Source organism: Callorhinus ursinus, unplaced genomic scaffold (assembly GCF_003265705.2).
Source record: "Callorhinus ursinus isolate GAN/ISIS: 27379988/994484 unplaced genomic scaffold, GSC_fseal_2.0 scaffold10, whole genome shotgun sequence".
Taxonomy (NCBI): Eukaryota; Metazoa; Chordata; class Mammalia; order Carnivora; family Otariidae; genus Callorhinus; species Callorhinus ursinus.
Genome location: NW_027397072.1, coordinates 23,439,007 through 23,455,575, shown reverse-complemented (window position 1 = coordinate 23,455,575; position 16,569 = coordinate 23,439,007). Strand labels below are relative to the sequence as shown.

Genomic DNA, 16,569 nt, shown 5'->3' with positions numbered 1-16,569 from the left:
AAGAAAGAAAGAAAGAAAGAAAGAAAGAAAGAAAGAAAGAAAGAAAGAAAGAAAGGAAGAAAGAAAGAAAGAAAGAAAAAGGAAGGACACAGACCCTCCAGGTTTTACAGTGTCCCCAGGTCAGAGAATGTTCTTCTCTCCCAAAACAAAACATCCTGCCTGGCTGCCAGGAGTTCAGTCTGAGGCTTCCAGTCCCAAACCCTGACTCCCACCTCTGTCTCCTTGAAATACTCACAGTTTCCACATTGCCCATGGCTGCCACAAATTTAATATCAGAAGGTCTCACCGAGTGGACTGCAAAGACAAGAACCCATTTAAGAAGGTCAGATCTACCTTCCCCAAGGTCTGAGCCAAAGATGCCAAATGGGAGGGGCAGACGCACATCCGCCAGCCCGAGGTGGAATGCTGAAGACCAGGAGGTCACTGGGACCCATAGGAAACCCTGCTGGAAAGAGGATCACTCTTCTCTGCAATCCACAGGTGTCCCATGGAAGGTCGCTCATGGCCCTCCTTTTCCCTCCTGCCTGGCCTTCTTTCTGTCTCTTGCTTCCCTCTGTCCCTTGGCTCTACATTTCTGGGCTCCCATTCATACGTAAAGGGTGACAAGTTGAAACGCAAACCACCTGGGTACAAAAGGGATAATGTTAGCTTGAGCGTCAGAGAACATCACTCAAAGTCTGTGAACACACATAAATGTCAGATGCAAGCTATATGCAAATGGTACACCAGGAAGCCTCCGTAACCCACCTGGGCCAACAGCATTTTTAGGATTAAGTCTCCCTAGAAACCACTGACCTCCTGATCATGTTACAGGGCCATTAAAAGTAAACCTCCTAAAGAAGCCGTTTCCCAAGAGGTATATCGATTTCCTTTTCTAGCTACGCTCCTTATATAATGGAAGAGTAAGAATAGCATGCTTAACTGGAAACTCTGATAAGTTAGGGCAACACAAACATAAGCAAAGCCATTAAACACGGTCTGTAATGCAGCCATTTAATAGGATAAAGCCAGAGAAGACAGCCAGCTCCAGAGCAACACTCATACCCTCCAGGTGTCAGACAAATCTAGCCCATTATAGGAGAAAAATGTCTATGGCAGCTACTACAGCTTACATCCAGGAGGGCAGGCGAATGACCAAGCTCCAACCCACAGCTACTGTGGCACCACCTGCACCCCCAGAGGTGAGCTCCCAGCAGTCACCCTCACCCGTGTGGCCACGTTGGTTTGATCTCTGGTGGCCCTCTACAGAAACGGCCAAGGGGAGAGGAGGAGATGTGAAGGGTGCAGGCTGGAGAAGAGGCCTGGATGGCCAAAAGATGCAAGAGGAGTAGGGTCGGAGCCTCTGTTGGCCATACCAGGGAGAAGCTGCCAGGCTTCCAAGCTCATGGCTCGGGGCCACATACCTGACTTAGGAGGCATGCTGGATCCTGACTTCTCTGAGTTGCATGGGAATGGAAAATTCTTCAGTGCCTGCAACCGAAACCAAACATCAGAAACATCAACCGCCTTACAAAGAAATACGGCAGGTCCTGAAACCTCAGTGTACTTTGACCACGTACTTGTTCCCTCTAGATTCAAAATCTAGAAGCAACTATGATTATCCGTAGTCATGTTCATCTAACTCCATACCCTGTTCACCTAGTAAAAGGGGACGTGTGTCTAGTGACAATGATCTTACCAAGTGGCAGGTAAGGATGTCTCAGAACAGTTGGGGTGAGGTGGGGTGCAGGGAGGAAAGAAAAATAAAGAAAGAATAAAAATTGATTCTTGGGATGATGAGAAAGATCTGGAGACAGAGAGTGGTGATGGTTGCCCAGCAATGTGATTGTCTTAATGCCATTGAATTGTACACTCAGAGATGGTAAAAATGGTAAATTTTATGTTATGTGTATTTGACCACAATAAAAAAAAAATAATTAAGGGACCCAGTATATATAGACTAAAAAGTCAAAAAATCCATTCTTTACTATCATATGTTTTTTATATTATCTACTTTCCCTCTTTTAATTTGATTATCTACACAAAAGCAGATATAGGAAGCATTATGTTTATTTGCTGCTGGAAACGGTAAACTGGAAAATGGGAACTCTCAAGTCCCCCCCTCCCCGCCCCCAGACTGGTGTGTCCTAAGCCAGAGGAGCTGCTGAGAGCAGAGGAGGGACTGGGTGACCAGTACTCAGGTCCTCAAGACCATGGGCCTCCTCAGATCCCCATGCAAGCCCAGAGCATCCTGTGCTTCTGTGAATCACATGGAAGGCTTGGGGAAGGGAGATCAGGTTTTCTCCCCAGAAGCAAGAGAAGAAAGGGAACTATTCCAACAGGGGAAAACAAGCAGTAAATAAGGTGCTTGACCACATCTGGCTGTTACAAGACACAAGTTAATTTCTTGTGAATTACTAATTTGGGTAAGAGATAAAGAATTTATGCTCAACTCTTATCTTGTGGACGTTCTAGGAAGACCTCACCCAGATGCCTTCAGATAATTGACAGCATCTGCTTCAAAGTTCACAGAGATAACAAGGCCATTTATAACTCTTTATGGACATTTCTAGGAACCACCAGCTTAGTCTGCAGGGGTGATGAGCCCCAAATTCCAGGAGATAGAGTTGCGCTACCTCTGTTGTGCCAGGCCACCTGACTGTCCCTGGAGGAAGCAGCTCATCCAGCCCGTTTCTCCCAGGCTTCAGGGAGGGGCTTGCCAATTTGCATCAAGAATTGGATTTACCGGCTAGAAAGGAAACCCGCTCCCCCCACTTCTCCCACCAGGACAAAGCACCTCACCTCCAGCGATCGTTGCTCTTCTGTGTTCTCTCCAGGCGAGGTGTGGGCCTGGGTGGGTCCTAAAAGAAAGCAAATATAGCTCAGATTATTTAGCTGGAAATAACACCTGCCCAAGATTTGTTGCTTTCCTGCCCTTCCTCCCAGCCCTACCTATGTGCCCAGCTCAGTAATGTCCCCTGTGTTAGGAAAGTCTAGATTCATTCCTCCAACTATCACCTCCATTGTCTGGGACACATGCTTCCTTTAATGCAGCCTATGAAGGGAGAATCTCCAGGTTGAAAAGCAAAAATGTGAGCTGGGAGGGGTCAATACTAACCCTGTATTGCATTATTATCTAGCATGTTACCACAGATACCTTTACTTCTTCCTTAGCAAAGGGCAGAATTCTTGAAGACGGTAACGTTGGACAAATACCTGCTGTTGTTTGGGGATCCGGGACAAAGAAGGGAAGGCAAAAGACCTTCTGGAATTGTCTGAAGGGTTATGTGAATTTAAGAGCTAATTGTGGGATTCCCAGCGGCTATGACTGTACATCATGGCTGGACAGGAGCTGTCCCGAGGGGTCTTGCTGAGTGTGAGGTAGAAGGGAAGAAAAGGCAGGTAGAGAAACAGCAAAAACACTATCCTCATCCCAGTTTACTCTGGACCAGTCTTTTAAAAATATTTGCATTTTCTTTACCTTTTAAAAATATACTTTACATATGACAAAAGATTCATCTTAAGTGTCTAAGCCAATAAGTTTTCCCATAAAACATCTTAAATATACAAAAAACAGTGTAGTACAATTAACAGCACTCTTAAGTAAAGGAACAAAAATCCACCCACAGTTCCGCTACCCCAATAACCAAAAGTGATTTGTTCTCCCTCTTGGGTCTATCATCAGGCTCCGGAGCAGGCACACTGTCCATTCCATCAGTGTGGATGCAATCTCGTGTCCCGCAAGTTCCCCTTAATATTGCATCGTGAACATTTTTCATGTCGCCATGTCATCTCGATGTTTACTCTAACAGCTTCATGATACGTTTATGATATTGACACGTAATTGGACATCCCAGTTCCTGGTGACCTCGGACTTCTCCCCGCCCAGTTCTCTGCCCAGAGTGCACGCTCTTGGTCAAAGGCTGGTGAGAGCTCCCCAACAGCATTAGACAGTGCTGAAGGCGGGGGGGCTGACTTGGGGGAGAGGGCTTGATTCCTTTGCTACCTCCACCTTCTTTTTGACCCTGAAAAGAATTTATCTGGAGTTTCACAAGCAGAAGAGTGTATTTCATTGCCTGCCCGTCGTAAGATCGGGCGCTGGTTTCCATGTTAGAGCTCGTGGCCGCAACGATGGCTATAACTTGCCCCCAGATCTCAGTGGCAAGTTTTAAATTCCCAGAAGAAAGCTTTCTGGGCAGAAAGAGCCACATGATGGGGACGCACAGAATTGTGGATAAGCATGGAGTGCCAGCAAAGGCCAGAGCAGGTTTGTAATGGGAGGGAAGGGGAGTGGAGGGCAGGTAGAGGAGGGTAGAGGAGGGCAGCTGGGCTGTGGAGCTGCAAATGCCAGGCTCCTCGTCTATGAGCAACAGGGACTCATGCTGATGTTTAAAAAGATGAGTGTTAACATGTATTTTAAGACGATCAATGCTCTGGGAGTAGTGAGGCTGATGAATTAGCAGGGCAGAGAGGTGAGACTATTTTTGTAATATATTTTTTTAAGATTGTATTTATTTATTTGACAGAGAGATAGAAGAGCACAAGCAGAGGGAATGGCAGAGGGAGCGGGAGAAGCAGACTCTGCACTGAGCAGGGAGCCTGATGCGGGACTCGATCCCAGGACCCTGGGATTATGACCTGAGCCGAAGGCAGACGCTTAACCATCTGAGCCACCCAGGCGCCCTGTAATATTTTTTTTAAGCTAGGCTAAACATGTATATGACAGCTAACACTTATATGCAGCCTCTATGCGCCAGGCTTTCTAAACCCTTACATGAAATAATTCATTTACTCCCTACAACAGCTCTAGGAGATAAAAGCCATTATCTCCACTTTGTGGATAAAAGAGGCTCAGAAAGATTAAATGACATTTTAAAGGTGACACAGTTAGTAATGGTGATAGCAGGATTTGAAAATGGGCAGCCTGGCTCTGTAGGCTGTGCTCATGGCCAACAAACTAAGTGTAAGTCACAGCCCAAGATCCAGATCAGGGCTCGGCACACATTTTCTGTAGTGTCACATAGTCCATATTTTAGGTTTTGCAGACCATACTGTCTTGTCACTGCTCAGCTCTGCAGTAGTGCGAAAGCGGCCACAGACAAGATATAAACAAATTAACTTTATGGAGACTGAAATTTGAATTTCATATAATTTTCATATGTCATGAAATACTCTTCTATTTTTCCCAACCATTTACATTTTTAAAAACCTTTGTGGGTATCAACGAACTGATTTTTTTTTAAGATTTTATTTATTTATTCGCCAGAGAGAGAGAGAGCACAAGCAGGGGGAACGGCAGGCAGAGGGAGAAGCAGGTTCCCCGCCGAGCAGGGAGCCCAATGCGGGGCTCGATCCCGGGACCCTGGGATCATGACCTGAGCCAAAGGCAGATGTTTAACCAACTGAGCTACAACAGGCACCCCTCAATGAACTGATTTTAAAGTTTATATGAAAAGGCAAAAGACCCAGAATAGCCAACAGAATATCGAAGCAGTAAGAAGTCACAGAACTGACACGATCCAACCTCAAGACCTACTATAAAGCTACAATATGATATTGGCAGCAGAACAGACAAATAAATCCATGGGACACAAGAGAGAGTCCAGAAATAGACCCATGTAAATAAAGTCAACTGATCTTTGACAAAGAAGCAAAGGCAGTACAACGGAGAAAAGATAGTCTTTTCAACAAACGGTGTTGGAATAAGTGGACATCCACATAAAAATAAAAGAATCTAAAAATGTAAAATTCATTTTTAGCTCACAGGTCATCCAAAAACAGGCATAAGGCTGGATTTAGCCCATTGGCCATTATTTGCCAACCAATGCCTGATCTGTACTGCTTACTGTAAAGAGATCATCAAGCTTAAACAGGAAAATGGCATCTCTGGTGATCAGCAATAGCCTTTAGCCCCAGGAACCCCAGATGGGAACCTGGGACCTACCTCCAGATTGCCGGGTAAAGGATCGTTGGTGCTGGAAGCCACCTATGCCCTGGTCTTTGAGAAATGTCCCATTCTGTACATCTCCCAGTCCTCCAGGCTCCAAGCCTCAGATACAAAAAAAAACAAACAAAAAACTCTCCTCAAAGAAACCCTTTGGTCCCCTGCCATAAAAAGTAGTTTCCTTTAAAAAAGATTTTTATGACTGTGAATACACTCAGCACTCTATAATTTCTAAAACAAAAACAAACAAACAAAAACCTTTAAATCAAATAATATAAGCAGAAAATCTAGCCCAGTGCCTGCACAAACATATACTGAAATATGTTCATTTTGATGAAAGGTGCTGTTCATTATCAAAACAGTCCAGAGAGAAAGATGTCATTATTAGCATCATTTTGTAGTAGCAAAAGTTAAAGTTTTTCTTTCAAGAAGTAGGACTGGATTGAGAGCTTCCAATCTGCTGACTCTAGATCTAAAACATTTTAGAGGGGCTCAAAGGAGCCTGCTTTTGAAGACAATAGATGGATCCCTACATTTTTTCCTGCAACCACTATGGAATCTTCTGGGCATTAATTTTTTGCTCTGTAGACATCCTATTGTGCATTTCCACACTCCATGTGTGTGTATGCATGTGTATACATGCGCCTCCACTGGGAGTCATAAAGGCAGCAAGAACTTGAGACGTCAATAGCCAAAGAGAAAGGAAGCGAAGAGTGTGGACCCAACATTTGATGCTGGTTTTACCCTAGAACCGTTTGCCAAATCTTGGACAAGAGACATCAGCAGGTAAGAGGCTAAGATGCAGTGCAGAGCTTTGGGCAGTTCTGTGGAGCTAGAGGAAAACACTGAAATTTAATGCCCATCAAGGAAGAGGGGCCTAGTAAATTTCCCAGGTTTCAGTTGGTGCTTCAAAGAGCTAGACCCTTGGAGTGGGAATAAACCTGAGATAGACCATCCTCCAAATAGATGGAAGTTGGCTTTGAATCATTTTTATTCTCAGTTAGATTAAGGTGATCTGCCCCTACCTGTCTACCCTTATGAAGGAAGATAGCACCACTTACCACATGGAATTTTATGTCTAATGCTTGGCTTTCAATTAAAAAAAAATTACCAGGAAACAACACCAAGTAAACAGAAACCAAGAGAGATTAAAAAAACAAAACAGACAATAGACAGTGAAAAGTGGTGGACTAATAAATGGGTAACATCCACAGCTCTGTTAGCCTGGTGTCTTTTTCCCAGTTAGAGTGAGAGGTGAACCAATCAGATATTAATTCAGGAAATGAGAAAGGCTAAAATATGCTCTTCACTTACTCCTGGCTGGCTGGAAATTTACACATGTGCTAGAAAGACCTAAAAGAGCTCTAAGTAAAGAGAAACTTGAGAATTGATTGAATCTTTGTGTTCCTCCCCCAACCTGCATACAGACCAATAAACAGAGCCTTACAAGCCCAAGGCGTTTGAGCATGACCTGTCTGAATCACTGACTGATCACTAAAGTGTGCAGACCCAGGACTGGCTACTAGGAGGCCAGGTTAAAGAGATAAAAATAAGGAATGAAAACCCGATCAAAGACATCAGTGGCTACACACCATGAAGGAGACCGATGCCACTGTTTATGTCTAGGCAAATTCCTAAAAACCTTCAGAAAAATCAAATGAATCCAGAATTTTGACATTTTATTGAACATGTCCAATTTGCAACCAAAAATTACTAGACATGCCGTGAAACTGAAAAGTGAGTCTTGTACTCAGGGGAAAAAAAATGCAGTCAATGGAAATCAGTTCTGAGTGGGCCCAGATGTTCGATTCTGCAGGCAAAGTTTTCAAAGCAGCTACTGGATAGATGTTCAAGGAATTAAAGAAAAATAAAGACTAAAGACTCAACACATAGAAGTTATTAAAACAAAAGAAATCCAGAGTTGAAAAATACAATACTGAAAGATTTACTGGATGGGCTCAGCCACAGACCTGAGATGGTAGGAAAAAAAATGTGTAAACCTCAAGACAGATCAATAGATCAATAGAAGGTACATTTCTGAAAAATACAGAAGGAAAAAGATTGAAGAAAAATAAACAGAACCTCAGAGATCTGTGGCTACTGCCAAACACATAAACATATAGGTAATGAGTCCCAGCAGAAGCAGAGAAAGAGGCAGAAAGGGATTTGAAGAGATTAATGGCTGAAAACTTCCCACATTTGAAGAAAAATATTGAGCCACAGATCAAAGAAGATGGGGGGGAAAAAAAAGAGAACAACAAACCTTTAAGGGAGGAAAAACACAAAGAGAATTCTACCCAGATACTTTAACTGTAATAATTCATGTGTCTAGGTGTAGTTTTAAAGCCAAGGAGAAAATTTCAAGAACAGCAGAAGAAAATCACACACAGGAGACCAACATCATGATTAACAGTCAACTTATCACAAACAATGGAGGCCAGAAGACGGTGGAATGAGACATTCTAAATGTCACAAGGAAAATGATCCCATATAGAAGCATAGCAACATAAGAAGGAATAAAGTACAGAGAGAGTGAATATGTAGATAAATTCAAAATAATATTCACTGTATAAAACAGAAGCCAGCAAACAATGGCCCATGGGTCAAATCTGCCCACAGCCTATTTTTGTATGGCTCTCTAGAGAAGAATGATTTCTACATTTTCAACAGTTAAAAAAACACAAAGAAGTACATGTGATAGAGACCATGCATGAGCCACAAACCCTACACTATTTACCGTTTGGCCATTTATAGAAAAAATTTGCCACCTCCAATATAAACAATAAAAATAATGTAGTGTGGAGTTTAAAACATGTGACATCTTGCTGTGTGGGCAGATTTGGAGAGAGTAAATGGAGTCACACTGATAAGGCTTTTCCTTTATCTGGTAAATGATGAAAGTACTCATTTAATTAGATTTTAATAAGTCAAGGATGCATGTTGTGATTGTAAATGCCACAATCACAACAAAACCACGTATAATCAGCAAGCTCATGTTGGGCAGGGTAGGGTGCTGGAACTGAGACCACAAAAATATGTAATCCAAACAAGGCAAGAAAGGAGAAAGGATCATAAAATACATAGGACACATTGGAACCTAAACAGATATCCTGTTTAAACACACTTGGGAAGACCAGAGAAGAAAAGCTAAAGGAAGGTGTAGGAGACCTTCCTTCAGCATCTAAAGGGGGGCTCGCCTTGTTCCATGTGACCCCCAAACCAAGAATGGAAACAGGTCATCCTTGGTAGAACAGCCAGAGCTCCTGGAACAAGAATGGGCCTCTCGGGGTGCTGGTCCAAGCAGAGACAAGGGATCAGGGCAGGCAGGTGGCACATATACCAGGCAGACGTTGGGAGCTTGGTCACCCCTGATCTGGTCAGTCCGTACCTCTGTTTCCTCACCTAAAGATGAGGTTTCGTACTACCTGCCTTGTGGGACTACTGGAAGGATTAAATGCATGCAAACATAAAACACGGTATCAGACGCTGGTAAAAGTCCAACCAGGGAGATGGTTAGCACAGACCACTTTTCAGACCCTTCCAACCTCAACATTCTGGCATTTCCTCATAGAACTACAGAGTTCATGTTTTAACTTGATCTGAATCAATTGTCCATGGTAACTGCAGGGGGCGTACCCGTGTCTGGAATCCAAATATTAAGTGTTCGGACTAGAAGACCCAGCTGGAAACTCAGGACCCCTGGGTGCTGTCCCCACAGACCCTGGAGTGACCTGGCCTTCACTCCAGTCCTCTGCTTCCCACCAGGTAAATAGGGAGAAAAATTCTTGCCTATTCCCACAGCACCCCAAGGTATTGTGGAAGAAATGATCAAAGCTCTTGTGGAATGATTGAACCCCATGGATTTTTCCTCATTTTGAAGGTGGTCTTAGCCTCAAGCTCATGGGTCTACAAAGGGCTTTGAGCTCCCTGAAAGATTCCCATCTCAATAAGGTCAGGAAGGAAAAAAACCATGTACTTTTCCACCCTGATGGGCATGAAAGAGAAAGACATCTGTGCACACTGGGAGAAAGAGGTTCGGCTGAAATCAGTCATCCAAGTAGGAAGAGCCATGACCACTGGGGTTCTGGAACCAACAAAGAGTCATTGGAGCATCAGACCTGGCTAGGTAAAGTCGCACATGAGTCTCCTTAGGGATGCACCTTCTGAAGCAGAGGTTCTCAACCCAACACCTGCTGCACCCCCGAAGACAGACACTCAGGTTTGATGGGCCTGGGGTGGGGCCTGGGTATCCTGGGCACCAGCAGTTTTTAAAGGTCCTTTGGTAGATGTGCCTTCGAGGTTGAGAGCCCCAACTCTTTGGGGAAACCCAAAGTGTGTTAGCCCAACAGATGGCCAGGGGTAGGTAGGGTGATTTCAAAAAACAAAAGTGGAAACAGCTCATGCTCTCTTAATTGAGAGATCTCCTTCATGTTTTTCCACTTATACTGTGTCTGGGGCACCATTTTCCACCCCTATCCCTGCCTTAAGGAAAGACGGCCATTTTGTGACCTCAGTCAAGAATTAATCTCTCTGAACCTCAACTTCCTCACCTATAAAATGCGGATAGGACTAGTTCCCTGGCCTTCCTCTTGAGCTTGTTTTACAGATCAAAGAACAGAAACTGCGGTGTGAATAGGAGAGGGCTATCCCCATGCTAGGGGCGACTTGTCTCCCTGGATGAAAGGAAGGCACTTGCCCTGGGCAGTTGGGGAGGACTTTCAAGGCCAACACTTATGGAATTAAGGCCACTCTTTGGTGTACATGAAATTCTTGGGCTCTTTGAAAAGTGTAATGTCCTCACAGCACCCCTAGAGGGTAAGTAATAGCAGGATTTATAACCCTGTTAACATTTTTACAGGCTCAGGGAGGCTAAATGACTTCTACCAGCTCACACAGACCGCACCGGCAAGGGGTGGCCCTCCACCAAGCAGTGAGCTGTGCTGGTGACCCAGGAAGGGGAGGGTCCAAGTCAGCCAGTATTTGTCTCCTGTACTGTTTGGACTGTAAGCAGGTCTTCTGGGCTTTATCTGTCATTGCATGCAGCACCTCCTTCCCATTCACACCCAAGGGCCTGTGGGATGCTGTGGTCACCTGCCAGCAAGCGCCCCACGGGACCACCTGGGGGTGCTGTGCTCTGAGGGTCACAGGATGTCAGCATCCTTCCCTCAGTGTGGTGGTGGTCCCATGCCATAATCTGTGGAAGGTGACATGGAGGACCAGAGAATCTTCCTAGGGTAGCTAGACTAACCTCTGAATGCTTGTCTTAGAAGGGCCAAGGTGGACAGATCTCTGATATCATCATGTTTAATGTCTCAGGAAACTAAGACCCAGAGAGGTTCGCAAACTTGGCAGAGATCACTCAGCAAGTTACTAAAAAGTCCATAGTGCGGCATGATTTTTCCTTAACCTGGTCTGATATGCTTTCCTTGGAACCAAAGTCTTTTTGAAAGAAGGTTCTATAAAAGGCTTATTGTGTGTGTCGTTCTGTAGCCTGAGTTCCCAGTATATGGGAACATATTCTTCTGTCCTGTCTATAAGACCAGTTTTTTTAGCTGCCCTAACTCATTAGTCAATCTCAATTTATCATGAGGATGCCAAAGAATGGTATAGGATTAATGCTGTCACAACCTCTGGGTAGACATATCCTCTACTCTGATGACTGTACAAAACACATGAGAGATGATTTGGGAAGTCCCAAACCAACATTCTCTACACACTCCCTGTCCTGAGCTGACGACCCCAGGGAGACCCCACCACCCAGGACAGAGTCCATTCCAGACAGAGGCCAGTGCACCCTCCTGTCTCCCTCTCCTGAGGCCCACCCAGTATCCAACATCATACCCCCTGTGACCCAGGAGAGGGAAGAAGGCTCTAGGGAGCAGTCCTAATGGGAGAGGGCATATTCACAGCTGACTTGAGGTTTTGCCCCGGCTCACTTTATGACCTCAGATGAGGAATGCTTGGCTTGTAGATTGTGTTGTCCTCGGCTTCCTCAGGAGAAGAGTTAAGGCAGGCCCAGAGCCAGGAATGACAACTCGAAGAGGGTCCACTAGTGAAGGTGAACAAGTGGTCCCTCAGCAGCCCGAGCCCAGACTCCTCCTCCCACACTAATCTCCATGATCACTCCCAGCTCCAGCAACCCCAGCCAGAGCTTTAAAGGGGACCAGGGACCCTCAAAGCTAGACATGGGCATAGCAGTGATTAGTGAGCTCCGACAGGAAGGGAATCTCAGGGAGCTGTGTGGGGGCCTCATGCCCCCCCCCCATTCAGAAAGGTCTCCTCCCAGAGATAACTGGGAGGTCCTGGTGTGAAGAAGAGAGCACTGTTCTCACTGAGATGCAAGAACATAGGAGGAGATGGTTGCCTAAGGCAAGAGAAAAGCACACAGCCTTCCCAGAGCCAAGCAAACTCCCCGCTGGGCCTCTTTCTTGGAGCCAGGCACATGAATTCACCAGCATGCTACCTCTTTCCATGCATGGCCTTGTATGTCTGAAGCTGGCTGACTCATCTTGCCCAAAATACCGCTTGCATTAGGCCACTCCCACCCCCCCCCCCCCCCCCCCCCCCCCCCCCCCTGCCCTAAAGAACCTTTAATAGCTTCCCACTGCCCACATAGCGAATACAAATTCCAGGCTTGCTACGTGACCTTGGGCAGGTCACTTAACCTAACCTGCCTAAGGGTTCAGTTTTTGTTAATGTTTAAAAAAAAAAAAAAAAGATTGGGAATAATCCTTTTAGAGGTCTCTTTAAGCCAAAAGACACTAGGATAATCTCTATCATTTTTGGATTTCAAAATCCTCCCCCAACACCAACCCTGCCCTCCGCTCAGCGGACCTGCTCCCTGCACTAGGCATGCTGAGCCCCGACTCTCCCTCTGAGGGTGCTGCTCCCCGACTTGCATGCCCTCCCCACGCCTGTGTTTATCTGGATCCCACGCAGCCCTCAGAGCACATGAAACTTCTCCAACCCACGTTCACCTCTCCGTTTTCTAAAGCCTGTTGCCTTTATTACATCTACTTCACCTATTTTGGTACTGAATTCTTCTCCAGTGATTTTATGCAAATCAGTTCTCTCTCTCTCTCTCCAGAGGGTTCCTTCCTTTGGTCTATTATCTACCAGCCAGGCTCAGCTCAGCTCGGGTTCTTAGAAGGGTGCTCAGACACTTCACTGTCAGTAACAGAAATGCAACTTGATGAAAAGGATGATTGACAATTAAGACCTAAAAATCTACAAGGTGCAGATGACAAGCCAGGAGAGTAGGACTCCTGAGCCCCCCAGAGAAAACCCCTTCACTGGGCGTGCTGCTCAGAGCAGGAATTTAGAGGGAAGTGAGTGGGTTTGGGGCAGGGCTGGGGATGGGGATGGAGGCATCTGCTGTAGAAGAGAGTCTGACACTGAGTTCTGGGGATGGCGGGGCCACCAACTAGATAAGGGACTCTAGCAAGTCCCCGCCCCTCTCTCTTCAGTAACTGGAAGAATCTGGGCTACCAGAAGTTCTTCAGGGTTGCTTTCTACTTTTATTTGGAGAGAGTATTTCTAGAAGGCTGGGCTGGCAACCTAGTACAGGGCTCTGTCCAGGAAGGACTCTAGGCCTCTGTAAGACAAACGTCGACTAGCTTTACTTGTTCTAGTAAGGGAAGAGGTATTTCTTTCCTCACACGATGGGTTCACTCAGCTCCCACCTTTGGCTTTACAGCGGCAGGCCTGGCGTGGGTGCGTACCAAGGCAATGAGTTTTCATTCCCCAGCATGACAGTCTCCCGGGGAACGGCTGCCCCGTTCCAGGAAAACGGAATTCTGGCAAATATTGTGCTTTATTAGATAGGTGATTTCTTGCCAACTGCGGTTTTGAGGTAATGCTGTTTCAGTTTTATACACTCAGACTTTCAGAACAGGAACTTGTTTCCATGGGTGTTGTTGGTTGAGCCCCTTCAAACTTAAATAAGCCGAATTGTGATTCTTCCCTCCCTTGGGCTGGCCTATGACATAGGGTGGTGGGGAGAAGCCCTGTCTTAGGATGCAGGCTCAAGACTGAATTCTGGCTATTGTACTTATAGCTAGATAACCTTGGGAAAGTTACTTAATTTCTGAGTCTTAGTTGTCTCATCTGTAAAATGAGGATAATATATCCCTCTTACAGGGAAGCTGTTAAATACGTATGGTGGTTAGTGTGGCGCTTGGCTGGCTCTTCTGGGGAAACTCACACTGTGAGTTTGGTTTGAAGTGACCCTCAAATGTCAGTTTTCCCAGTGCCAGACAGAATGACATTTATGCAGTTTCTGAAGACAGGCGTCTTCATCCTAGGCCCGGAAGAGTCTAACAAATAACCTTTGGAGGAGTCTGAGCGGCACACAATAAAAAATAACTAAACACAGAAAGAAACAAGGTATCCAGGATCAAGAATTAGCAGGAAAAAAAATAGAGCAGAAACAGATACAAGACTTTGGATATGAAATTATCAGACCAAAATTTTTTTTTTAAAGATTTTATTTATTTATTTATTTATTAGAGAGCAAGCGAGAGAGAAACAGCACGAGAGGGGAGAGGGTCAGAGGGAGAAGCAGGCTCTCCGCCAAGCCGGGAGCCCGATGTGGGACTCGATCCCAGGACTCCGGGATCACGACCTGAGCCGAAGGCAGTCGCCCAACCAACTGAGCCACCCAGGCACCCAAATTATAAAACTACTATGTTTAAAAAAAAAAAAAGAAAAGAAAACTTGATATTTATGGGGACATAAAATTATTTTTAAAAGTAACATTGTAAATTTGGTACAGAACTAAATGTAAATTAAATTTGAAAAATAAAGCCAATTTTCAAAATCTTCAATGACTGGGTTTAACAGCAAATTGGATACAACTGAGAGAATGGATAAATTAGGGCATGTGTCATAATAAATTTCTTAGAATGCAGTAGAGAAAGACGAAAAGATGGTATGGTTGGACAAGAGGCTAAGAGACATGGTTCATAAAGAAAACCAGACATTTAATTGGCACTACAGAAGGAAAAGACAGAAATAATGGAGTAGAAGCAATATTTCAAGAGATACTGGCTGAGAATTTTTAAAATGTATAAAAGATAGCAAGCCATAGACTCAGATCTACTATAAATGCCAAGCAAGATTAATTCACGGAAATTAATGAAATAGGAAACATACAGTTTGGATGGTGGTATATTTTTCCAAAGATGGCCATGGCATTTCCTTGTATCCTGCATGCCCCTTGGCAATGTGGCTTTTGCCACTCTTCTCCCGCCACCCCCCAAGAGGTGAAGTCTATTTCCTTCCCCTTGTATCTAGGCTGGCCCTGAAACTTGCACTGACCGATAGAAGCAGCAGGAATGACTCTTGGGCCTAGGCATTAAGAGGCCCTGTGGCTTCAGGTTTTGCTCATCTGGGGCCCTGAGTCACAAGGTACAGAAGCCCAGGCTGTCCTTATAGGAAGGCCATGTGGAGGAGCACAAGGACATCTCAGTACCAAGTCCCCAGACGTGTCATTTTAGATCCTCCAGGTCAGTCCCATACAACACCATATAGATTAGGGACAAGATGTCCCAGCTGAGGTCTTCCCAAACTGCAGATCCACTGAACTGTGAGCAAATAAAACAGTTGTCATTCGTAAGATGTAAGGTAATTTGCTCTGCAGCAATAGACAAGGATGACATAGATGATCAATAAAGCCAAAAATTAGTTCTTTGAAAAAACTAACAAGGTAGACAAACCTCTGACAAGATGAATCAAAGAAAAAGGAAGAAGTCACAAATAGCCAGTATTGGAAACAAAAAGAGGGCATGACTGCTGAAGCTACAGACATCGAAGGAATAACAACAGAAATCCTATATAAAATCATGCAAAAAATTTGCAAAATTACTTGAAATGGACCCATTCCTAAACATATTTACAAGAAATAAAAGATATGAATTCTATGACCATTAAAAAAATTGAGTCACTGGAAAACAGTATGGAAGTTCCCCAAAAAGTTGAAAATAGAGCTACCATACGATCCAGCAATTGCACTACTGGGTATTTACCACAAAGATACAAATGTAGGGACCCGAAGGGGTACGTGCACCCCAATGTTTACAGCAGCAATGTCCACAGTAGCCAAACTGTGGAAAGAGCCAAGATGTCCATCGACAGATGAATGGATAAAGAAGAGGTGGTATATATACACAATGGAATATTATGCAGCCATCAAAAGGAATGAGATCTTGCCATTTGCAACGACGTGGATGGAACTGGAGGGTGTTATGCTGAGTGAAATAAGTCAATCAGAGAAAGACATGTATCACATGACCTCACTGATATGAGGAATTCTTAATCTCAGGAAACAAACTGAGGGTTGCTGGAGAGGAGGGGTGAGCCGGGGGGGGGGTGGCTGGGTGATAGACATTGGGGAGGGTATATGCTATGGTGAGCGTCGTGAATTGTGCAAGACTGTTGAATCACAGATCTGTACCTCTGAAAAAAAGAATGCTAAATAGTTAAAAAAAAAAAAAAAGAAGAAGAAGATAGCAGGAGGGGAAGAATGAAGGGGAGTAAGTCGGAGGGGGAGATGAACCATGAGAGACAATGGACTCTGAAAAACAAACTGTGGGTTCTAGAGGGGAGGGGGTGGGGGGATGGGTTAGCCAGGTGATGGGTGTTAAAGA

The 16,569-nt window shown here is 44.8% G+C and overlaps 1 protein-coding gene across 4 annotated transcripts in view; it reads right to left on the bottom strand.

Moving 5' to 3' along the window:
- PLB1 (phospholipase B1) overlaps positions 1-16,569 on the bottom strand; it is a 136,726-nt gene that overhangs the window by 97,453 nt on the left and 22,704 nt on the right. For all 4 annotated transcript variants that reach the window (XM_073897191.1, XM_073897188.1, XM_073897190.1 and 1 more), the window contains 3 exons: positions 2,782-2,840; positions 1,404-1,470; positions 236-294 (listed from right to left, as the gene is read on the bottom strand). In XM_073897191.1, coding sequence (XP_073753292.1) covers positions 236-294; positions 1,404-1,470; positions 2,782-2,840 — 185 coding nt within the window. The remainder of the gene's footprint in view (positions 1-235; positions 295-1,403; positions 1,471-2,781; positions 2,841-16,569) is intronic.